The 24,822-nt window shown below is 50.1% G+C and overlaps 1 protein-coding gene across 1 annotated transcript in view; it reads right to left on the reverse strand.

Moving 5' to 3' along the window:
* Nucleotides 1-59: 59 nt before the first annotated feature.
* LOC117191422 overlaps nt 60-24,822 on the reverse strand; it is a 144,239-nt gene continuing 119,476 nt past the window's right edge. Inside the window, exons 2-5 of the mRNA XM_033396293.1 lie at nt 3,579-4,147; nt 634-883; nt 370-570; nt 60-308 (exon numbers count right to left, since the gene is read on the reverse strand). Of these exons, the coding sequence (XP_033252184.1) occupies nt 60-308; nt 370-570; nt 634-883; nt 3,579-4,147 (1,269 nt within the window). The remainder of the gene's footprint in view (nt 309-369; nt 571-633; nt 884-3,578; nt 4,148-24,822) is intronic.

A 24,822-nucleotide genomic window follows, 5' to 3' on the forward strand; every position in this document is an offset into this window, starting at 1 on the left:
GTAGCCCAAGTCATCGCGTCGACTACGCTGCCCGGCTTTGGGACTCCGGGCTCGCACTGTCAGCTGGCGATAGCCCACTCCTGGCCTGTAGTCAATGGTGGGGCGATACGTCCTCGTACGCCCCCGTGCCGCTTCTGTGTCTGGTGGTAGAAGCCGATATCTCCGTAGCTGTGCTTGGGCCACATGCACTCACAGCCGGATGGCACCGTTCGAGTTTCGGATTCCCAGCAGCCGGAGGCATCGTTCAGCCGAATCAGGTGGATGGTGCGGTTGAGCTGGATGCAGGCGAAGCCTATCGCCGAGCAGATCTGCAATGGATTCGGGACATTAGGGAGCTGTTCATTTGTGTAACCTTAGATTATGACCCACCTCGCGCTTCTCTCCCCGCTCCGCGAGCAGGGCCCGCAGCAGATCGTTGCCCCTGTAGACGTAGTCATAGCTGTGAACCCGCGGCGGCTGCGGGGCGTAGTTATGGGCACAGGTGACCTCTACATAATGATTAGGGCGGTAGTCCCCGCTGTCCAACTTGACGGTGACTCGATTGGTGGGGCACAGCGACTGATAGGTTACCTGCGGAAGAGATAGTCATGCGGATTATAGCAGCACACAGCTGGAGGGCATTATGGCGCTCACCTCGTCACTGTTAGGGCTAGGAGCCAGCAGCTGTTGAGCGGGAGGCATAACGCTGCGAACGCGACGCTTGCGCACATTCTGAATGCCGTATGGCAGCTGTTCACTCAGCTCATCCGCATCCTCGGCAGCCACGGCATAGTCTTCCTCGCCCTCAATGTCGGCATTGGCATCAGGAGCAGCATCAGAGGTAGCACCAGCAGCTGCTGCATATTCGTTATCATAAAGCTCCGGCTGACCCTCCTCTGGTTCCCTGAAATTGCATATGCATGGAAATTTTAGCTTTGGCAATGAATTAACGCCGCTCGCGTCTCTTTCCCGACAGAAGCTGCCAACGCCACGGATGCCGCAGGCGGGCGGAAATGACTGCGACGGAGTGGAAAAACGACGGTTTTTAGACTGCTGTGTGGCGACTGCAACAAAAAAACGAGGGGGAACGTTGTGAGTTGCTGCGGACACCGCAACTCTACGCTTATACCCGATACTAAGTCAGTATGGCTCTCCTCCGGCAGACGCCGCTAATATTAAACGACACGACAAAGAGTGCGTGCGAGAGAGACAGAAAATCAGTCTGAGCGTGACGTCGGGCGCTGCGTAGCCACTGCAAATTGATTTGTTCCTATTGGCTATAAAAATGATCTGATCTGATCCAGATTAAGCAATCTGATAGATATGGTCATTATCTATGATTCTGCGTTTTTAGTTTTCTCGAATGTGCAATATTGTGGATGCAACAGATTTTCGTTCTTTGTGGGGGCGGAAGGGGGTGGGGCGAAATTTTGAGATACACGTTTTATAGTAAGATCTAACAGGAGTGCGGATACCAAATTTGGTTACTCTAGCCTTAATAGTCTCTGAGATTTTTGAATATCCCCAGATTTTCGTCCTTTGCGGGGGCGGAATTTTGAAACAAACTCGTCTCGGTCCGATATATTAGGAGTATGGATACCAAATTTGGTTGCTCTAGCTTTTGTAGTCTCTGAGATCTAGGCGCTAATGCTTTACTCTAAGCAAAGCCGCCTATGCTACGTGTGTGTTAGAGAGAGACAGGGCGAGAAAAAATGAAATTGTTTTCTTGATGCTGGCTATAATAATAATACGATCCAATTCAGATTCCGCAGTCTTAAAGATATGGCCATTCTCTACAATTCTACGTTTTTGGTTTTCTCATATCTTTAAAATTGTGGATGCCACAGATTTTAGTCCTTTGTGGGGGCGGAAGTGGGCGGGGCGAAGTTTTGAAATATTTTTGTAGCGACATATCACAGAAGTCTGGATCCAAAACATCGTTGCTCTAGCTCTTATAGTCTTTGAGCTCTAGGCGCTGAAGGGGACGGACAGACGGACAGACGGACGGACGGACAGACGGACAGACAGACAGGGCTCAATCGACTCGGCTATTGATGCTGATCAAGAATATATATACTTTATGGGGTCGGAAACGATTCCTTCTGGACGTTACACACATCCACTTTTACCACAAATCTAATATACCCCAATACTCATTTTGAGTATCGGGTATAATAAATTCTTTTTGACGTTTGTTATTTGCATGGCGTGGGATATTCGCTATCCCTTCTCCGCCGCCGCCATCCTTCATAGTCCCTTTTGCCAGCTGACCAACATTTTGCATTCAACTGCGGCAAATGCCAATAAATTTTTTAGCTTTCTTACCAATGGCGTTGTTCTGAGCACGAAGCGGCACAAAGCTCCTCCGTTACGCGGCTGTCGTTGGCTGCCAGCGGATTTCCTCTTTCGTTGTCAATGCTACTGCCTAGCCACCATGCCACCCCCTCTGACCAGCGACAGTGGCATTTTTGAAGGGCTCTTTTGAGGGAAACAACGGCTTTGATAGTTTTTTCGCAAAGTTTGCAAAAATGTTTAGAAACGAATTCTTGTTGGAATTGTTGAGGTGAGCCTGCTCTCGTTCAAATTAGTATGGGAAAAAATAAATAAATGGAATAAAGATGTTTGTGGCGCCTCTTTGAGAACGAAAAGGGAGGGAAAAAGTGGGACTTGTGGCGGAAAACCAGAATCTGCAGAACCTTGAACAGAAATCGATCTATGCAGTTTCTGGTGGGAGTTTGCAAAGGGTTCGAAAATGTTATTTTTACGGTGTGGTATGAATTAAAATGTTATTTTGAAAACGCAGACACATGAAAAGGTTTCTGCATTTTAAACCAATTAAAATACCTAAACACATATTTTTTTGATCGAAAAGGTAATCTAAATTATCTACTCATCACTTTATTTATCTGCTTACATATGTACATATATCAATCTGTTGCAGGCTTTCTTCTTTCTCTTCTCCCTTTTTAATGGACAACACTCAATATTTTTTTTAGGGTATCTTTCAATAGAGCTGGAGTGACGCTTTATCTATCTCTCAGCAAGGATTTTTCCAATTGTCTTCTTTCAAATTTCTTTTGAAGTTCGTTTTTTGCCTTTTTATTTGTGTGCATGCATCCGGGCGATTGCGTAATCTATGGCACAGACATTACTTGATCCGCCTAAGCCTGATCGCGCTAAAAGCCAAAAGGAGGGAGAGAAAGCTGAAAAGCAACGAATCAGCTTAAGCGCTTACGTCATGCATAACGGCATTGCATTGCCATTTAGCAGGAACAGATACAGATTTGTCAATGCGTCATTCATCTCCAATGATATTCGGTGACACTGCAGTAACATGCAAATGTACATATGTATGTACGTACATATATACATATGTGCACATACACAGTGTTCCATTCCATTCCATCTCACTCACTCACACACACACACTGACCATTCCACTCATTCCATACTCACTTTGCCTCTCTCATACACGGATAATACAAATTGACTATACCCGACACACCCATCCCGACTATCCCACATCCATTCATTCGCATAGATTGGCAGCACTCATGCTAATTCTCGTTTGCGATTTCTGTGCTTCCACTGGCTCTTACCTTCGACTGATGCGACTCCGGCGCTCCAGCAACAATTCCCGTTGTTGCGGCTGGCTGTTGCTGTCAGCATTGTTTTCACTGCTGCTGCTGCTGCTGTTGTCGTTGTCTTTGTCGTTGTCCTGGTCCGGGCTGTTGTGGTGCTGCCAGTCGGACAATTGCAGACGGAAGTCATTGCCAGCATTCACTGGATCATCATCAAACTCACGCCGTAGTTGTTGCCGTTGCTGCGGCTGGCTTCGACTGAAGTCGTATATGCTGTAAATGGGATTTCCGTAGAGCTTCTGTTGCTGTAGGAGCCCCTGGTGCTGCTGCCATTTGGCCACTGCTTTGTTGTAGTTATAGTTGTCATTGTTCAGCTCGTTGTCGTTGCTATCCGCAATGCCACCAACGTCGCCAAACGCGTAGTTGTAGTTGTTGTTATTACTGCTATATCTATTGTTTTCGAGCGCGACTGCAGCTTCTAATGCGTCCCCGTCCGTGGCATCCACCTCCTCACAGGCCAATGCAAGCGTACGCCTGGAAGACCCGCTGCCAAAGCAGCGCACAGCCAGCATGGCGGCCAGGAGCAGCTGTAAGTGTGGAAGCAAAAAACAAAAGAGATAAGAGTGATACAAGTGATACGAGAGAGGGAAATTGAAAAACAAATGGAAATGTTAAAGAAATTCTTGGCTCAGCCAATAAACTGAAAAGTGTCAACAGTTGCGTCCGGTGGGGACGGATTCATTTTCCATTCATTTGAATGGAATCGAATAGGGCTTATGCAACAATAGCAGAGATTAATACTTGAATTGTGCGGATAAGTGTTTCTACGAATGGGATTTATTATTATTACGTATGTAAGTATTTCTGGAAATTTTTCAATTATAAGTGCAATAAGTAAAAAGCATTTCGTAATTGTGAGGGGGTTACGTAACAGCCCGTGCTAATCGATCCGCTGATACTCCAACATTTTATGCTCTATTTACTCAACGAACAGACCTCTCCCGCTTATCAAATGTTTAGCTCAGTGTGGCCGACCAAAATCGACCACTAATACAATTAAGAACTCTGCAGGATTTTGATTTGGCTGCGTGCCGAAACTTAAACAGCCGCCGAGCCACTGAGTAAACGGAAAAGCTCCCGAGTCTCCGGGCTGACGAGAAAATTTAATTCCCTTCTGGACGTTGACAATCAATGCGAATTGAGAGTAATTTCAAAACCAAAACCGAACCCAAACAAGCTGAAAAGTTTTTGAGTGGGGACCCAGATCTGTCCTCCTTCTATACTTTCTTTGATTTCTTCTGCCTTTATGGGAGAAGGTGAAAGTTTTGGGCAAGACTTTAGACATGTCTGTGTCTGTGGGTGCTGTTGTGGATGAGGATGGGCGATGGCTTTGATTATCTGTGGCCTAGTCTGGGCGAAAGAGTGCCCCAAGCCAAATAGTTAGAGTTCGCCGTGCGACCTTTAGCGATAATATCCAGAAGGATAACGTCCAGAAGGAATCGTTTCCGACCCCATAAAGTATATATATTCTTGATCAGCATCAATAGCCGAGTCGATTGAGCCATGTCTGTCTGTCCGTCCGTCTGTCCGTCTGTCCGTCCGTCCGTCTGTCCGTCTGTCCGTCCCCTTCAGCGCCTAGTGCTCAAAGACTATAAGAGCTAGAGCAACGATGTTTTGGATCCAGACTTCTGTGATATGTCACTGCTACAAAAATATTTCAAAACTTCGCCCCGCCCACTTCCGCCCCCGCAAAAAACGAAAATCTGTGGCATCCACATTTTTAAAGATATGATAAAACCAAAAACGCAGAATCGTAGAGGACGACTATATGTTCTATATTGTAAAATCTCAACCAGATCGTATAACTATTATAGCCAGAATCAAGAAAACAATTTCATTCTTTCTCGCTCTGTCTCTCTCTAACACACAGGTTTCATGGTCTGTTTTGCCAATTGCAAAATATGAGTTCAAGGATCTCAGAACCTATAAGAACCATAGCAACCAAATTTGGTATCCACACTCCTGTGATATCGGACCTTGACCGTTTCGTGTCCAAATTTCGCTACACCCCCTTCCGCCCCCGCAAAGGACGAAAATCTGGGGCATCCACAAATCTCAGAGACTATTAAGGCTAGAGTAACCAAATTTGCTATCCGCACTTCTGTTAGATCTCACTATAAAACGTATATCTCAGAATTTCGCCCCACCCCCTTCCGCCCCCACAAAGAACGAAAATCTGTTGCATCCACAATATTGCACATTCGAAAAAACTAAAAACGCAGAATCATAGATAACAACCATATCTATCAGATTGCTGAATCTGGATCAGATCAGATCATTTTTATAGCCAAAAGGAACAAATCAATTTGCAGTGGCTACGCAGCTCCCGACGTCACGATCATACTGATTTTCTGTCTCTCTCGCACGCACTCTTTGTCGTGTCGTTTAATATTAGCGGCGTCTGCCGGAGGAGAGCCATACTGACTAAGTATCGGGTATAAATGTAGAGTTGCGGTCTCCGCAGCAACTCACAGCGTTCCCCCTCGTTACTCACTAAATGTATGCTTATATGGCTATACATATACATAGTATGTATCTGGGATGTATGCAAGTGTTGTTGCCGCTTTGGATTTATAAGATTTCTTTTATGCTCCCCTACGCTCCAGAACCGACCTCGACCCGACCCGATCCGACCCGACCCGGCCTACCGCAAAACTTCTTTCATTTGGGCCGCCCCCTCTATGAGTCTCTCCCCTCCATCATCCTGGCTCTGTCGCCAAGTTTCTGTTTCGGGAAAAGCCAAGTTAGTTTGTCAAACTATTTGTAGGAATTCACAATTTGTGTTGATGAAGTTTCAGCCAAGTTTCTGGGCCGGGCTTACCGAGGCGACCGCGTGATATGCGTGAACTGTGTGAACAAGTGTTTATGGAATTGAATTATTTTCTTTCTTTTTTGTGGCTTGGTTTTTCCGTCTTTCCTGGTCTGTAGGCCGGTAGGCGGTGTGTTATCTGTTTTGGGGCTTACAGGAGGATTTGTCTTAGTCGGGGCGGCCTACTCTGTGATTTAAAGTTGCCGTCAATAAGCTGCTTTCCCGGGGTCAAGCTAAGGCTAAGAGAAAAGTAAATTTCTTTCGGTGTCAGCTTAAGGCTTGATGGAGGCGGCTCGCCCACTAAATACATAATAGCTATTTATAGTAAAATGTCAGCTAAAAGAATTTTCGGTTTGTTTTCTAATGAAATTTTGAATCGTTTTTGCAGATACGCTTATCTGGAACGATACAAACTGACTATGGAAGTACTCCCTTGGATTTTCCTTAAAGCGGCTCTGCCTTTCACTTAATGTTCTCTTTATATAGACCTAGCAGGGATTCTCCTTTAATGGGTATCTGCTTTCTCATTTCAGATATTTACAATATCAGGAGTCCATCCCTTAACATGGAAGTTTGCCTTTGAAGTACATACATATGTAGGTATTGTAACGAACCGCTCTTTTCCCGTCTGATGGGCTGGCTCAGCGGTCGGTAGGCTCGCTGCAACAATATTTGTATGTTGCCCCGACGACAAGTAAGAAGGCACGGGTTGGGTCTTGTACTGGTATGCTAATATGCTTTATTGGTATCTTAAGTCTTACGCTATTCCGACTCCGGTGCTGGTTCTCCTCTGTGGTTCGATGAGCGTGTCGCTCCCTGGCCCCCCCATGGCGTCGCCGAGCGTGGCACCGCCGGCTCTACTGACTGGGGCTAGCGATTCTTGGCACGTGGCCCAAATCCGCCTCTCAGTCAGGCGCCCGACGCGTTCGCTCTCACTCGACTCACTTGGCTTTTCGGCACGAGGGTGCCTCACTCCTGGTGGGATGCGCGTCAAGCGTGGCACCGTTGGTTCAAGGGATTGGGGTCTTTGGCTCTTGGCTGCACGCTCGAGTCCGCCTCTCAATCCTCACACAACGCGTTCGCTTTCTAACGTTCTTTTCCCTTCGCTTGGTTTCACTCTTGTGGCTCACTATTCACTTCACTCTTGCTAGCTCCGTTTGCTGACTGTCCCCGTTCCTGGTCGCGGCCCTTCTCTTATAGGCTCGCTTCTGCGTCGGCGCCGCCGATGCCGCCTGGCGCTAACGGCACTTTCCGCCATGCGGTGCCCGTATTTTTCCATCGGCGTTCCTTCATTCCCTTGTCGCTTTCCAACGGGACCTGGCTGGTGGCGTGATCTCATGACCATATTTGGTCATGCGCTGGGCCACTGCCGGCCCGATCCCGTCATCCCGCTGCTCTCTCTCCAGGGGTCCTCCCCTCTCATCTTGGGTCCCCGGGAGAGCTCTCCTCGGGAATTCGCCGCCTCCGGATATCCCCGTTAGCGCTTAACCCTTTACTGCCCCCTACGTGTGGGAATACCTTTCCTCACACTTCCCCCTTTCTTTTATTGGCCGAAAACCCCGGTTTTCCGCGTCCCAGGTTTGGGATGCTTCAAAAACCACGCGCGACCGGCGCGCGCGTGCTTTGTTCTCGCCCCGGGTGCCCCCTGGCGACCTCTTTCGGCCACACGCCTTGCGGTGTTGCCGTATCTCTCCGATAAGCGCGATCGATTCGATTCCCCCTTATCGATAGTTCGCATAGGAGCTTCTTTTGTCCCGCCCGATATAGGGTACGGTCGCTATTTTGACCTACTCGATATGACTCAGCGTTGCCCTTACGCTCCACTCGATAAAGCATAGGGTCGTTTTTGTGATCTACTCTATATGTCGCAGCGTGCGTATTCTACTTCCGGATCGCGAATTCCTTAATCGACTGGAAACGTACTATTTTCTCGCGATGCCGGGTGTTTTCTTTGTTTATCTTGTGCGCGTCTGGTTTTCCCTACTACCCTTCGCTGGCGCGCATGCCTTCCGCCGGCCCTCTGGATGCTTCGGGTAAGTTTTCCTTCCGCTTTGACGCCTTCCGCCGCCTTCATTCAAGCTTCACCGATCCCCCGCTGTTCCTCTGCTGCAAGGTAAGACCATGTTTTTTTGTTTTTTTTTAAAACACCACTTTTTTTTTGGTTGTTTTTTCTTTTACTTGTTCTTGTTTTCAGTTACCTTTATTTTCCCATTCTTCTTCTCTACACTTCTTTTCTCCTCAATACCTAGCCCGGAATACCTCCTGCCGATCGGTGGACACCAATAGCCGGTACCGGATGCCACCGTCGTTGACCAGACGCTTCACCCTCCTTGCGGTTGGCTTTATCCGCGCGAGAGAGCGCGTGACGACGGCCGGCCACTCGTCGCGTTTGACGGACCGCCACCGTGAGTTGTCCGCCGACCTCGTCTGGGGCCACGATGCCTGGCGCTGGAGCTCGGGCCGGCGCGCCTCCGCCCGCTCCCCTGGGCACGACGCCTGTCGGCCCAGCTTCGGACGCTCGCCCTGGCCGGGTTCCGGCCATCGCCAAGGACCTCTCTCCCATGGCTCCGGTGAGTGTTGTTCCGCGGCCTCGTCCTTCTTCGCTTCCGCCGTTGCTCTCGCGCCGTCATCCGCTTCGCCGTCGGTCGCCACCTCGACTTCGGGTGCCGCCGCTGGGCCCTCCGCCGTCAGTGATGTTGGCGTGTTCGTCGTACCCTCCGTCTCGACCTCTGCCGTCCCCCCGGGCGCCTCCTCGGGCACCTCTTCGGCTGTGGGTGCCACCGCTGTGCCTGTCGACTCCTGTGGCCGTGCCCGCCGCCTCGGGTCCCGCTCGTCACTGGCGCGTGGTGCCTCCTCCCACAGTCGAGCCTCCCTCGCCTCTGCCCGGGCTGCTGCCAGAGCTCTTCCTCCTCCACCTCGGCTCGTCGTAGCCTCTCCTGCCACTCCTCTTCGGGCGACTGGACTCGAGCCGCCTTCGGCGCTGGTGGGCACTCCGCCTCCTCCTCATCGCTGGAGATCACCGCCAGCCCGCCAGCCCGCCTGCCGCGCCCTCCGCCCGCGTCGCCCTTGCCTTCTCCGCTTCCGCACGCAGACGCGCCATCTCCCTTTGCTCCGCTGCGTCGATCCGGCTAATACACCGCCATTGGTGCGCGACGTCCCGTTTGTGGCGCTCCGCCTCCGCTTCTTGCGCCGCCTTTTCAGCCTCCTGCGTGGCCTTCAGCCTCTTTGCCAGCGTCAAGGCGTCCTCCCATACACGCCGTTGCCTCCGCTCCTCCGCCGCCGCGGCCAGCGCGAACCGCCGGTGCCATTCCGCGAGGCGTCGTGCCTCAGCGGCCGCGTTGTTTTCCGCGATGTCGGCCTGCGTTGACTGCGGCTCTTTGACCGCGGTTTCGGTCGGCGTTGTCTGCGGCTCTTTGACCGCGGTTTCGGTCGGCGTTGGCTGCGGCTCCTCGACCTGTGGGTCTGTCGGCCGCTGATCCCCTCGCCGCGCCGTCGACCTCCCCCTTGTGCGTGCCGACGACTCCTCTTCCTTGGCCGTACGCGTCGAACGCGTGGACGCCCGCTTCGAGGCCCGCTCACTGGGCTCCTCCTTGCGCGTCTCCGTGCGCCCCCTCCTTCCTCCCTCAGGCCGCTCCTCGCGCTTGCTGGGGTGGGGCTTCTCGCGCTTGCCGGTGCGGGGCTCTTCGTGCTTGCTGGTCCGGGGCTCCTCGCGTCTGCTGGTCCGGGGCTCCTCGCGCTTGGTGTGGGGCTCCTCGCGTCTGCTGGTCCGGGGCTCCTCGCGCTTCGCCTCGCGTGCGCGTTTTCTCCGTGGCGCCGGCTCCCAGCTCACCAATTCTAGGTCACTTTCCGCCTCGGTGTACCCCGGCGATACCACGGGGGACACCGTCGGTCCCATGGATCCCGCGGTTGACACTAGCGGTGAGGCCAATAACTGTAGCTCCGGGGACCTACTCCTACTCGCCCTTTGCTCCTCGCGCTCGACCTGGTACGCCTGCCGCCGACTTTGCGTATCACCCATAGCCTGACACCCGCGGCGAATCCATTTTCGCTGCTCCGTTATATACCTTACTAAGTGCTGCTGCATCTTACCCTTTTTTTTCCCACGTGGTCAACTTTTGAAAAGACCTGATCGTGCGCTTCTCCCCCTTTATAAGGGCTCGTGCCGGTGCTCACCGTTCCCTGTAACGGTGCCTTACATGGGCCCGTGGGACGGCTCTCTCTTGCCTTCCAGCTGGCTCTCTCGCTCGCTCCAGTTTTGAAAGTTATCCGCGCCTCTCGCCGCGTTAACCCTAGGGTGCCCCCTGGTTTTGTTAGCTTTCCTTCGGTTCCCACTTTTTCTTCCTTTTTCTCTTTTTTTTTTTTATTTGGCCCTTTCTACTTCCAGGTCTGGCGACGTATTGTTTGGCTTCGCCTTGAATCTGGTAAGCCTCCCGAGTTCTTGGGTTCCTCATCTCACCTTGCCTTTCCTCCAGCCCGTCCTTGGGGTCCCGTCCAGGGAGCGGTGCGATCTCCCAGCTCGTGATCAATAGGTCCTCCGACCTTTCGCCCGTGCTGCCAAACATCGGCCCGCCCCCCGTGGCCAGCTCCGCCCGTCTCTGGATCGGCTTAGACGCGGATGTCACCCCCGTGCAGCGCCTCGGACCCAGGGATCATCCGATTCCCCAGCCGGTAGACCGCGCACGGGCGGCATCCGCTTTTGTCCCGCCATCCCCGACGTTAGCAGCTGGCTTCGATGCCCTGGACCCGGACCCGAACTTCTGCTCATCTCGGAACCCCCTTCTCGGGTGCCCCCTCGTCCGTCGACGCACCACGCAACCCGCCCCCCCTGGGATAGTGGTAACCCGGGTATCTTCTACCTTCTTTGCCTTTGATCAGTTCCTATTGGCTGACGAGCTAATCCTCATTTTTTTTTCTTGTAGGTCCAGCTTTATTGGTCCGCCGGCCGCCGTCTGCTGCTTAGTTTTACTGAACCTTAGTTGTAAGAGTATCCTGTACGGCCTTGTCCTGCGTGGCATCAAGTTGGGCCGCCCGCTCCTCCCTTGTGCGTCGTCTACGCTTCGGCTCCAGGGCCTGTTTTAGGGGTTCCTTCCCGGGTTGTGGCTTCAGGTCCCCTATATGGGCGGTCCGCGTCCGTTTCTCGCTGCCCTTCTTTAATTTACAAATGACCGGGGACACGAAATCCATTATGGTGTAGGGCCCGTCATATTTCGGGGCCAGTTTTGCCGCAAACCCTTCGGCCGCGTTGGATAGATGGTGTTGCTTGGCCCATACCTTGTCTCCAATCGTGGGTTTCCACGCTCTCCTCCTCAGGTTATAATACCTCGCCTGGTCCTGCGCCGCTCTTTCGAGATTCCGCCTCACAAGTTGAAACACCTCTCTCAACTTGGCCGCGTTCTCGTCCGGAGTGGGCGTGCCCTGTCCTCTGCCAAGCGCTTCGTCATCGTATAGAGCCTTTGGTGGCCTCGGCTCTCTCCCTTGGACCACGAACGCCGGCGAGTACCCGGTGGATTCGAACACCCCTGAATTTACGGCCAACATTATCTCTGGCCATTTCTCATCCCAGTTCCTCTGGTTCCCTTCGGTGAACTGAGCTATCATAGTTTTCACTGTCCGGTTAGTTCGCTCCGTCGGGTTCTCCTGCGGCGTGTACGGGGCCGTGAACTGATGCCGTACACCCATCTGCTCCAAAAACCTCTTAAAAGCTCTACTGGTGAACTGGACGCCATTATCCGTGATCACCACCTTCGGCACGCCAAACCGGGACACGATGCGCTCTCGGAACGCTTTTGTTAGTGCTTCCGCAGTGGCCTTTCTCAAGGGGACCAACTCGGTCCATTTCGAGAACCGATCCACCATCACCAATAACATGGCATTCCCATGCTTTGACCTGGGCAGAGGGCCCACGAAGTCGGCACACACCGTTGCCCACGGCTCCTCTGGCACTTGTGTCAGCATTTTCCCGGCCGCCTGCAGTTGACTTGGTTTGTAGCGTATGCAGATTTCACACTTTCTCACGTATGTCCTCACATCTCGGTGCATCCCCGGCCAGTAGTATCGGGCGGCTACTCTGGCCATCGTCCTTCTGCCGCCCGCGTGCACCGCCTCCGGCGAGTCGTGATTCTCTCTTATGACTCTCTCTCTTAGATCCTTCGGGACGCATAACTTCCATGATGATATCTCCTCTTCTCCAGCTCGGTGCGGGATGTGCCGGTATATCCGGCCTGCTTCCTCGACGTAATCCGGATATTTCCTCGGTTCCGTCCTCATCCTCTCTTTGACCTTTTTAATCCATCCGCACTCTGCCTCCGGTTCGTGTCCCTTCTCTGCTTCCTCCTCGGTGGTTCTCAGGCATCGCTCCGCCAATAGCTGTCGGGACAGTGCGTCCGCCACTACGTTCAGCTGCCCTTTCCTATATGCCACTTCGAAGTCGTATTGTTGTAGCTCCAGCGCCCACCTGGCGATCCTCCCTGTTGGGCTCTCGATGCTGTTCAACCATTTCAACGCCATGTGATCTGTGACTACCTTGAAATGGTATCCCTCCAGATAGGGCTTTAGCTTTCTTATAGCCCATACGATGGGCAGACACTCCTTTTCAGTCGCCGAATAGTTCTTTTCTGCGCTATTCAGAGTCCTACTGACGTATGAGATGACCCTCTCGCCCTTCTCCGTCTCTTGCGTCAGGATCGCCCCCAGTCCGTGGTCGCTGGCGTCCGTCTGGAGCACGAATTTCTTTGAGAAATCTGGGCATGCCAACACCGGGTCTGCTGTCAGCCGACTTTTTACGTCCTCGAACGCTTGTTGCTGTTCCGTTGACCATTCCCACTTGGCCTTCTTCTTCAGCAAAGTGCTGAGGGGCTGCACCAACGTGGCGAATCCCTTTACGAAACGCCTGTACCAGGAGGCCACGCCCAAGTATTGTCGTAGCTCTTTGACACTCGCTGGCGGCTGCAACTCCTTAATGGCCGCCACTTTCTCGGGATCGGTGCAGATTCCGTCTCCCGTTACCAAATGCCCCAGGTATCGTAGCTCCTTCCTAAAAAATTGACACTTGTCCACATTTAGGCGCAAGTTTGCGTTCTTCAACCGTCGAAAAACTTCTTCGAGGTTGCGCTTGTGCTCCTCCTCGGTACGGCCGATGACAATGATGTCGTCTTGGTACGCGAACGCGTGTGGCATCATCTCGGGGCCTATCACCTGGTCCAATGCCCTCTGAAACGTAGCCGAGGCTGAGTGGAGTCCGAATGGCATCACCTTCCACTGGAACAGCCCTTTGCCGGGCACCGTGAACGCGGTGAACTTTCTACTGCCTTCCTCCAGTGGTATCTGCCAATATCCGTCCTTTAAGTCTAAGCTACTGATGAACCGTGCCTCCCTGAGCTGGTCCAAAATATAGTCTATTCTTGGCATGGGGTACGCATCCTTGATGGACTTCGCGTTTATCTGTCTGAAGTCCACGCATAATCTCCACTTTCCCGTCTTCTTTTTGACCATCACGATGGGGGAACTGTACGGGCTCTTCGATGGCTCAATACACCCTCTTTCCAGCAGTTCGTCAACCTGTTGGTTGATTTCGGCTTGCATCTTGGGATTTTTGGGATAGTAACGCTGTTTGACCGGCTGGGCATCACTCATAGTGATCGGGTGTGTAGCTATGTTCGACACTCCCTTCAGTTCTCGGAACTCTTCCAACTCCTTTGCCAGGAAGTTTTCAACCGATCCCTCCTCCACTCGCGTTCCGTCGGATGCGGGCTCGACAGACCCTCCCGTGTTCGCTACCACCGCCACTGACAACTTCTCCTCCAACCGCCCCTGGCGGTGGCCTCTCGCAGGGATCACAATCCTGTGTCCCGCACAGGTCACCTCTGCTCCGACCGCGGCGAGGAAATCCCATCCCAGGACCAGCTCATCTATTACTCCGGGCAACACGAGAAGCGGGATTGTAACGATCTTGTCCCCGAAGGCCAGCTCCACCTCGATCTGGGAATTGATTTCCCGGCTGCGTCCGGCAGCCAGCCGCACCAGCTTCCTCGTCTCTTTCTGTCGCCTCTCTTCCCGCAGTCTACTCGCCGCCTCGCAGCTGATAAAACTGCTTGTCGCCCCGGTATCGACCGTTGCTTTCCAGTTGCTGCGATCCTCACCACCGCCGACAGCTGGACATCCTCCTCCGTGAGTTCTCCTATGAGCTTTGGGGGGCTTCGTCTTACGACCCTGGCACGGCCCTCCGCGGCTTGGGTCGCGGGGCGTTTCCCGCTTTCTGGCAGCACTGCCATGTCGGGGCTCCTACCTTGCCGCACCAGCAGAATGTTATAGGTCGGCCATTGCATGCTTGTGCCCAATGGCGGTCACTTCCGCATCGTCGACACGCCTGGGCTGGGTTTTTCACGGAACCAGCCTCTATGTTCGTGTTAGCTTGGTCGTCCCGCCGCGTTGGGACCGGCCTTTTTTCCCTTGTCGAATCAGAACTGGCTGTCGTTTCGCCCTGGCAGCGGCGACATATCTCCGTTACTGCCGGACGAGCGAACGGATTGTTTGCTTTTGCCTTACTCGCCGGACACTCCCGTTGGAACTCCAGCCGGTCCCTCTCCAGAGCCTCAAATTCGTTGGCCAGCGTCATCATGTGATCCAGGTCTCTGCACCTATGTGGCCGGATGAACAACCTTTAGATCGGGCATGCTGTTGTCTCTAATGAGCTCCAACTGCTCTTCGGGCGTGCATTTTAGTGGCCGCATGAGGGTCTGCATCTCCACCATGTAGTCCTTGAATGGCTCTCCCCATCTTTGCTTCCTCAACCTCACCTCCTGGAGTAATTTTCCAAAATACCACATTTAGGCGCAAGTTTGCGTTCTTCAACCGTCGAAAAACTTCTTCGAGGTTGCGCTTGTGCTCCTCCTCGGTACGGCCGATGACAATGATGTCGTCTTGGTACGCGAACGCGTGTGGCATCATCTCGGGGCCTATCACCTGGTCCAATGCCCTCTGAAACGTAGCCGAGGCTGAGTGGAGTCCGAATGGCATCACCTTCCACTGGAACAGCCCTTTGCCGGGCACCGTGAACGCGGTGAACTTTCTACTGCCTTCCTCCAGTGGTATCTGCCAATATCCGTCCTTTAAGTCTAAGCTACTGATGAACCGTGCCTCCCTGAGCTGGTCCAAAATATAGTCTATTCTATAGGACTTCGCGTTTATCTGTCTGAAGTCCACGCATAATCTCCACTTTCCCGTCTTCTTTTTGACCATCACGATGGGTGAACTGTACGGGCTCTTCGATGGCTCAATACACCCTCTTTCCAGCAGTTCGTCAACCTGTTGGTTGATTTCGGCTTGCATCTTGGGATTTTTGGGATAGTAACGCTGTTTGACCGGCTGGGCATCACTCATAGTGATCGTGTGTGTAGCTATGTTCGACACTCCCTTCAGTTCTCGGAACTCTTCCAACTCCTTTGCCAGGAAGTTTTCAACCGATCCCTCCTCCACTCGCGTTCCGTCGGATGCGGGCTCGACAGACCCTCCCGTGTTCGCTACCACCGCCACTGACAACTTCTCCTCCAACCGCCCCTGGCGGTGGCCTCTCGCAGGGATCACAATCCTGTGTCCCGCACAGGTCACCTCTGCTCCGACCGCGGCGAGGAAATCCCATCCCAGGACCAGCTCATCTATTACTCCGGGCAACACGAGAAGCGGGATTGTAACGATCTTGTCCCCGAAGGCCAGCTCCACCTCGATCTGGGAATTGATTTCCCGGCTGCGTCCGTCAGCCAGCCGCACCAGCTTCCTCGTCTCTTTCTGTCGCCTCTCTTCCCGCAGTCTACTCATACTTCCGGCAGGAAGTATGCTTGGAAGCTACGCGCAAATGCGTCCCATGTCTGCCACTGCCTGTTGTTGGCTACAAACCACATGAGCGCCCGACCCTTTAGCAGCTCAGGCATGGCTCACGGAATTAAATTCAACTCCAACCCGTACATGTCGGCTGACCACTCGATCTGTTCCAGGAACTCGAGTGGTTTCGCCGTTCCGTCGAACCGAAACGACCACTCCCTGACCTGATTGGCGACGTGGGCAAAACTCGAACTGGGCGGTCTCGTGGTTTGTTCATCGAGTCCCCGTCGACGATCCTCCCCTGCTCTCCCTTCTTCCAATCCCTGTGGGTTTCTCGCGCTCCCTTGCTCCGTCCGTGCTGGCCTGGTTGGCCTCTCCCCACTCTCTGCTCGCGGTCGGCTAGGCGACCGGCTTTTCACCGGGACCGCCAGGCTCGCGATGAGCTCCTCTTGGGTCTCAGGCGGCCGTCTCCACAGCGTTACTTGCTCCGCACTCGCCGGCAGCGTCAGGCGCTCGTATCCGTCCCAAATCCGCCTCTCAGTCAGGCGCCTGACGCGTTCGCTCTCACTCGACTCACTTGGCTTTTCGGCCCGAGGGTGCCTCACTCCTTGTGGGATGCGCGTCAAGCGTGGCACCGTTGGTTCAAGGGATTGGGGTCTTTGGCTCTTGGCTGCACGCTCGAGTCCGCCTCTCAATCCTCACACAACGCGTTCGCTTTCTAACGTTCTTTTCCCTTCGCTTGGTCTCACTCTTGTGGCGCACTATTCACTTCACTCTTGCTAGCTCCGTTTGCTGACTGTCCCCGTTCCTGGTCGCGGCCCTCCTCTTATAGGATCGCTTCTGCGTCGGCGCCGCCGATGCCGCCTGGCGCTAACGGCACTTTCCGCCATGCGGTGCCCGTATTTTTCCATCGTCGTTCCTTCATTCCCTTGTCGCTTTCCAACGGGACCTGGCTGGTGGCGTGATCTCATGACCATATTTGGTCATGCGCTGGGCCACTGCCGGCCCGATCCCGTCATCCCGCTGCTCTCTCTCCAGGGGTCCTCCCCTCTCATCTTGGGTCCCCGGGAGAGCACTCCTCGGGAATTCGCCGCCTCCGGATATCCCCGGATAATGGCCGTTAGCGCTTAGCCCTATACTGCCCCCTACGTGTGGGAATACCTTTCCTCACAGTATTTGGAAATCGCTTCGAATATATTGACCATCATGGATACTTCCTTAACAGGCCTTAATTCATCACAATCTTAAAAAAATGATTTCCAGTATCGCCGTTTCTGTCTTTCAAAACTTTTGCCTGAATTTTTCGTTCAGGTCATTCTTCTTTTCGGTCTATCATTGGTCATTTATGTATATATTTTTCCTAAACTTAAAAATACAGCGGAAACTATAACAAAAGTGGGGCAATTGAAAATTTAATTTCATAATTTATGGAGCAATATTTGCCAATAGTTTGCACTCTTTCGGGTTTATGCATGCAAATCATTGTTAATCCCGATACTCAAAATGACTATAGGGGTATATTAGGTTTGTGGTGAAAGTGGATGTGTGTAACGTCCAGAAGAAAGCGTTTCCGACCCCGTTTCCGAGACTAAGAGAGACTTAGAGCTAGAGCAACGACATTTTGTATCCAGACTTCTGTGATATGTCACTGTTACAAGTATATTTCAAAAACTTCGTCCCGCCCACTTCCGCTCCCTACAAAGGGCGAAAATCCTCGGCATCCACAATTTCAAAGATACGAGAAAACAAAAAATGTAGAACCGTAGAGAATGAATATATTTTGTAGACTGCAGAATCTAAGCCAGATCGTATTATTATTATAGCCAGAATGATGAAAACAATTAAATTCTTTTTCGCTCTGTCTTTCTCTAACACACACGTTTCATGGTCGGCTTTGCCTATTGCAAAAAGTGAGCGCCTAGATCTCAGAGACTATAAGACCTAGAGCAACCAAATTTGGTATCCACACTCCTGTGATATCGAACCTGCACAAGTGTATATCAAAAATTCGCTCAATGTGGCCATACTGACTATGTATCGGGTATAAATGTAGAGTTGCGGTCGCAGCAGCAACTCACAACGTTCCCCCTCGTTTTTCGTTTATATTTAATAGCTCTTTTTTGAGTGGGATTTTGGTTCATCCTCTGCACTAACCCCTGCGTAACCCCTATGTTGCCATTTAATCAAAAAGCAGACCTCGTTCGGCGTTCGACTGGGCAGCTGTCGAGAGTACATGTGCACAGACATGTCGCACCCCTTATATGACTGGCATACTTACCTGGGTCACCTCACCCCTGCATCTGCTCACCTTTCTATCCCTCCATACCTCCCTCCATTTAGTTGCGCCTGCCATGTGGGATGCTACGTTCAAACTCCGGCAACCACCAGATTGGCAGTTCTGCGGACTGTTAATCCCATCTCTAAAACAGGCGAGTCATCTCCTCATAGCTCTTCCTTGCCACAAAAAAGCTCCCGATTAAAGTCGCCCCAGTCCCTGTAAGCGCAACTAAATGGAGGGAGGTATGGAGGGATAGAAAGGTGAGCAGATGCAGGGGTGAGGTGACCCAGGTAAGTATGCCCTCAGTATTTTAGCAGAGACTTTGATCCTTTGGATGTTGCTTTGGGGCTGCTGCTACTGCTCCTATCACACACAGTGGCAACCAAAAGGAGCTTTAATGTGGCAATTAGTGGCTGACTTTAGCCACTGCCTTATTTGCTGCCTCGTTTTTGTGGCCCAGTGGTTGCTTGGGAAGTGCATTACGTGATCCCACGCCTCTGGCTATTTGAATCCTATCCATCAACGGCATCTCAATGGACTCAAACAATTGCCTTAAGCTTAAGACCGACGCTCCATGCAGCTCATTCAAATGAAATGCCAATCGGCTATATTTGCTCGAATACTACTCGTATTTGTAAATGGTTTATTCGGTTGCAGCGCAGTTTGTCTGCCTTTGTCTGCCCGGGGCTCTAGAAGTGAATTTTGGGCTAAAATGTGAAAATTAAACTGAGTCAGCGCCCAAATAAACCCCGGCAGATACTCAACACCATGAAAGTATCGTGCAAGCGATATTTCATCAGGATCTAATAGATATTTTTCTACTGCAGATTTATTCATGCCGGAGTAACAGACATACCATTGAATGTCTACGCATTTTTCCCAAAATTATGCTTTTGAGTTCATATTATTTTCATTCATCCTCGTTTGATTCCGCATTCCGCAATTTGCAAGTACAATGAAAGTATAACTGCGCAACCAACCCACATGTATTTTTGTGAAGGAAAAAATACTTTCTGTACTCTATTATTGTTCACTTTTCAGTGTTCTTTCTTTGGCCCATCATTGCGTAATTTTGTTTCCCGTTCAGTATTCTTTAATTGGCTCTTCCTTAGGTTATCTAGCAGATTTTAAATCAGATGCCATGAATCTTCCATAAGTCTATTAATTGCATAAGTGCGCTTCCAATTCCAAGCCCTTAATTAAAACGTAACTTGCTCCGAAGCATCGAATATTAGCGTCAGAGTTGGAAGTGGCTTTCCGGAATTCCTGTATGTTTGGTGGTCTGCTTTTGTTTCCATATTGATTGATGCAGTACCTAAAGGAATAGGCCGTGGGCGAGGGTGGTTGTGCTGGTGTATGTGCATGTGAGGCATGTGCAACATGTGCAACAATGCAATCAATGCACAGCTGTACATTTAAATGTGGCCCCCAAGCATGTGTTTTGTGGCAGCGTGAGAAATGTCAGCTGCTTTATTGTGTCATCTATCGTGTAGCGCCCTCCAGAACTGAGGAGCAGATCGGGAGCAGGAGCATATTGAAATTGTTGCCATAGCGTGCGTCGTAGTCCCTGCCATCGATGACGGGGTTAAAGCCTGAAAAGGCCCTCCAACCCTCGACGGCTCCGAGGCCAGAGCTGGCGCTGAGGCCAACGAAAAAAAAGTAATAAACGCCAAGCAAAATATTTGTCAAATCAATTTGGCTCACACCCTATGAGTGGGTGCTGAGAGCGGCGAAAATATGCAAAGAGTTTGTCAGCTCCACATCTCCACAGGCACACGCCCACCCACCCACATACGCAAACACACAAGCATCATACACACATAGTTACAGAACTTTTGTGTTGAGTGAAAGTCGATGGAAAGTTTCGTCCCTGAGAGATAAATGACACTCGAAGCTGTTATTTCTCTTTCGCGCAGGGTACGCTCGGCTGGTGGCCTCTTCCAGGAGGTTTTTTTGTAGTTGATTATTTCCTAAATTTGTATTAATTAATTAATGTTGATATTTATTTCTTCCTGAAACTACATTGTGCTCGTAGCAAATCGAATTTTCCTAATGTAAAGTACTTTCAACTTTTTATATACAAGTTAAGCTTTGGCGTTCATTTCATTTGAAAGGGTATTTCAGCTCCCGCATATTTCATATTCTTTATTTTTCTTTTGTTGTACTATTGTTGTTTATATTTTATTTCATTTTATTTTATTCCTTTCTTATTTGCAATTTTGCCCTTTGCGCCAGCAACTGCCTAACGGGAATATAACATGACAGCGACCCAAGTCTCTCTGTCTGTCTGCATGGCATTCTCACGTGTGTGGGTGTGTAAAAAATTATTGAAGACACTGTTGATAGAGGGAAACATGGGCATTCCCGCATTTCGTCTGATTCGGTTGCTGCTGCTGCTGTTTCCAGTGTGTGGCACATGCTTTGATTGAAGTACGCCGCGCGAGCACCATTGGGGGAGCACGAGTACGAGTATCTCCACTTATTTATTACATTCAAGGCGCTGTCTGTCGCTTGGGAGACGGCGCCACTAGCTAGAATCAGGACAGGCGACTCCCAAGGGCCCAGGATGTCGGCCTCCAAAAGGGCTGCAAATTAAAGTTGACCAACTGTCAGAGGCCACCAGGTTCAAGTGGCAACCCCGCCGCCGCACATCTTCCTTGGCGTAAATTCGCATTAAAATATGTCAAGACGACAAAAGCCTTCGCCTATTCTGGGTGGGATTTTCATAATTTCCTCAGCAATACAATAGAGACTTGATAGCCCGTGATTGCTTTTCATCTGGTCTTATCCCTAATCCCTTGATTCGTTGTCATCGTCTCCGGACAAATTGATGCTTTGACATTGTTCGAGCAAAAGTTTAATCTCTATCATCGATGGAGTTAAGTCGCTTTGAAATATTCTCGAGTTTATAAATATTCGCAGCTGGCTCCCATCGAATCTTTTTTGGTATTGCTTTGGAACTTCTGGGACTTGGGCTTCAATTTATCACCCCAAGTGAGTATAGTGTCTATATCTATGTCTTTGTTCTGGTCATGCATCGTTGGGAAGCAAAACAGATTGCAAGGAAAGAACACAAGGCAGACAAACAATTTCAATCAGCAGAAGACTAACTTCCTGGACTTTGCTGCTGCTGCAGATGACCCAAAGAAAATCAGGAAAATTATAGTTTTCCAGTTGTCATTACTGCTCCGAACTTCATGAGAATTTTAATGTCAGGCCTCCCACCGAAGTTTGTCCGTAATAAATGTCATGTGAGGACCATTTCCTCTGACAGAAGTCCTCTGGTCGGGCCTACTTAATGATGTCCTAGTCTTGAAACCGCAATTGCAATTGCCATTCTATGTATACTTGTGCAGTTATTCCAAGAAACTTTGCAACCAAGTGTTGTGCCATCTGTGATTGTGGCACAAGTTTGCTCATATGCGAGAGTAGTATCTATATCTGTGTACATATATTGTGTTTGGTTGCAGCTATGCCGCAAGCTCGGAATGCATTCCAAATATATCTTTTCTTTGGTCAAGCATCAAGTTGGGAATGCATGCCAAATAAATCCTGAGAATGCCTTTGCTTTCCTCTTTACTTTGTGCAGAGGAGAGTCGTTTGAAATTATGCCTGTGACATGCACAGAGGAAAACTCGTACTTCGGACCATCTTCCTGTAAACAAATTCTGGAAATTGAACTAGTTTTGGGTGGAAGGTTTCCCTGCTATCGTTCAAGTCCACATTCCAGAACGGATGTTCCACACTCCATGTGGAGATATCGAAGGATATTAGTGGGTTCCACCTGTTTGTAGGATTATTTAATAATCCATAAAACCATTCCTGCCATTGGTAACCGCTATCACTTTTGAAGAGGAAACAGCATCATCTCCTCAAGAGAAGAGAAGAGAACAGAGGACATTTGACGAGCTCGCAACCAACTGCGATTCTTATCACAGGCCTGACCTTTCTCTTTCAGATATTTGCTTTAGATTGAGTGAGGAAAACGATTTTATCAGTGTTTGTATGTATCTCAATCGAATAATATTACGTACGGAGTAGATAAACTTGAGCTCTACTCAAGTTTTTGGCTAGGGACTTGTGGATTTTATTTTATTTACTTTTCTGCCCCAAATCAGAAGATACAATAAGTGCTGGGAGAGGGAACGGGTTCGGGTCCGCCAAAAATTGCGTTATTCAAGATGAGCAAGATTGTCAGTTAAGTAGCTTAGTAGTATATTGTGCTTAGGGATGTTTAGATGTGTGCATGCTCGGATACAGATACGAGTAGGGGGAAACAGATGCAAAGTCGCAAAGATGGAAAGATACTTGTACAGCGCTGCGGATAAAGGACAGAGGTAGGTAAGCCAGCCATTCGAGTGGCAATTTGTGCGTGCAGCGAACCGAAAGCAAAGCCACTCGAGTCGACTCGAGCCACTGGGCCATATGTGTAGCCACAGCCAAAACTATGAATGGAGCTGCTGAATGTAGAGCCATCCAAGAGGTTTATTATACTGTCATCTCTCTTGCGAATCTAAATCGGCTGACATGCTTCTCTGTTATTCCTCCTGTTCCAAGGTTATCCCGGGCGCAGCAGCTCAATAAAATAATCATGAGCTTGCGTTGGCCGGAAACAAATGTGCATTTAACATTCATGTTGGCCCCATCCCATCCACAATGAAGGAGCCAAAAATCACATGCAATCCCAGCAAGGACTTAATCCTTGTCCAGCACAATCTTTTCGCCTCCCTTCCCGCCTCTTTGGCCCACTCACAGAGTTATGTAAAACCAACCAACGAAAACTGATGCCGGATGCCGGGCAATGGCGAATGGGGCGAATGGCGGATGGTGAGTGGCGGATGGCCGACGGTGTAGTGGCCAGTGAAGCAAACTCAGATTAAATTCCCTAATAATTTCCCAGATATAAAGCAGATTCAAATCACGCGCCAACTTGATTAGTTCGAACACCAAGGCTTTAAAAACAGCTACTTCGAATATGGAGCTTTAATTGCTCGAATGTTCTTTTTCGTCTCTCGAGACCGAATTCCATGGAAGGGTCCCGTTAAAGCTCGTCTATGCCGCTTAAGCCGCCAGCGACGGTGAACACGCGGATCAATTCCATTTTTCTCCCAAAACACTTCGGTTGTGCCTGTGCCAATAGTGCCAAACTCTAGTGGAAGTTCACGCGTCCCTGTATTACATAATACATACCAAATTACATAACTGCAAGTCGGCGGAGAATCGACTAAAAAGCAAGATCAAGCTATATTGTGCGGTGAAAGTGCAAAGTGCTACGTAGAGAAAAAGAAGGTGATTATAGAGGAAAGCAGGTTTGGTACATTCACTGAACTCCGAATCTATTACAGAATCTCTTGGTCACTGGAGGTCTGCCGTGCTTTGGCGCTCTCACGCCTAACCCCCCCACGCAACATCCAGTGTCTTATTTTTGGCCGCTTCGAATTACCAGCGTTTCCGTTGTACGGACGATCTGTATCGACTTTTGAATGCCCTCTAAGCGTATCTTGCGAGATGCAACTCAACATCCTTGATGCGGAATCGACAACGCCTAGGAATTAAAGTGGAAATTTATGTCAGCTAAAATTGTGCAGAAGATGTGAATACAAGATCAGGAATCGGAATCTAGGGTGACCTGTGTCGTGGACAACATGTGATCATCGATTCGTGAGTACGAACATACCCGCGAAATGGCAGGGTATAGCAGCGGTGCAGCATAATGAAAGGGAGAGCGTGATAGCTCACACGCCAAGAGCGAGCTTTCGTTCGAAGAGAATTCGGACATATGCGTGCGTATGCACACACATATAAACGTGCATTAATTTGATCATCGACATTCTCTTTACTTTGTCTTGTTCTTTTCTTTTGCTTGCATTGTTGTGTTTGCACTTCAATAAAATTTGACTTTAAATGTAAAATCATATAAACATATACAGTTATATTAAGGAATATCTTTCCTATAGAATTAATTTCTTTATCATATGTCTTAAGTCCTTTCCTAATCAACTCAATGTTAAGCCTTGATTCACTCTGGCAATGTCGGCCAAAATTCTTTACTATTTTTATATAATTAATATTGTTCCACAGCTACCGAAGCAGTTCATTGGGCCCAACGAGCTCGTCAAGGAAAGTGTTTGAATTTGGTAATGATCATTAATTTCGTATTGAATGGAAATGTTGACCTTCGTGAGTAAAAAGGCTCAGTTTTGCTATGAAGTGTATTTTATATTCTTAAGTTAATGAACCTTTTGTTATATATGAATCGTTTGAATCTTGATTAATAGAACTATTTTGAATTAACATGA

The sequence above is a fragment of the Drosophila miranda genome (assembly GCF_003369915.1).
Source record: "Drosophila miranda strain MSH22 chromosome Y unlocalized genomic scaffold, D.miranda_PacBio2.1 Contig_Y1_pilon, whole genome shotgun sequence".
NCBI classification, from domain to species: domain Eukaryota; kingdom Metazoa; phylum Arthropoda; class Insecta; order Diptera; family Drosophilidae; genus Drosophila; species Drosophila miranda.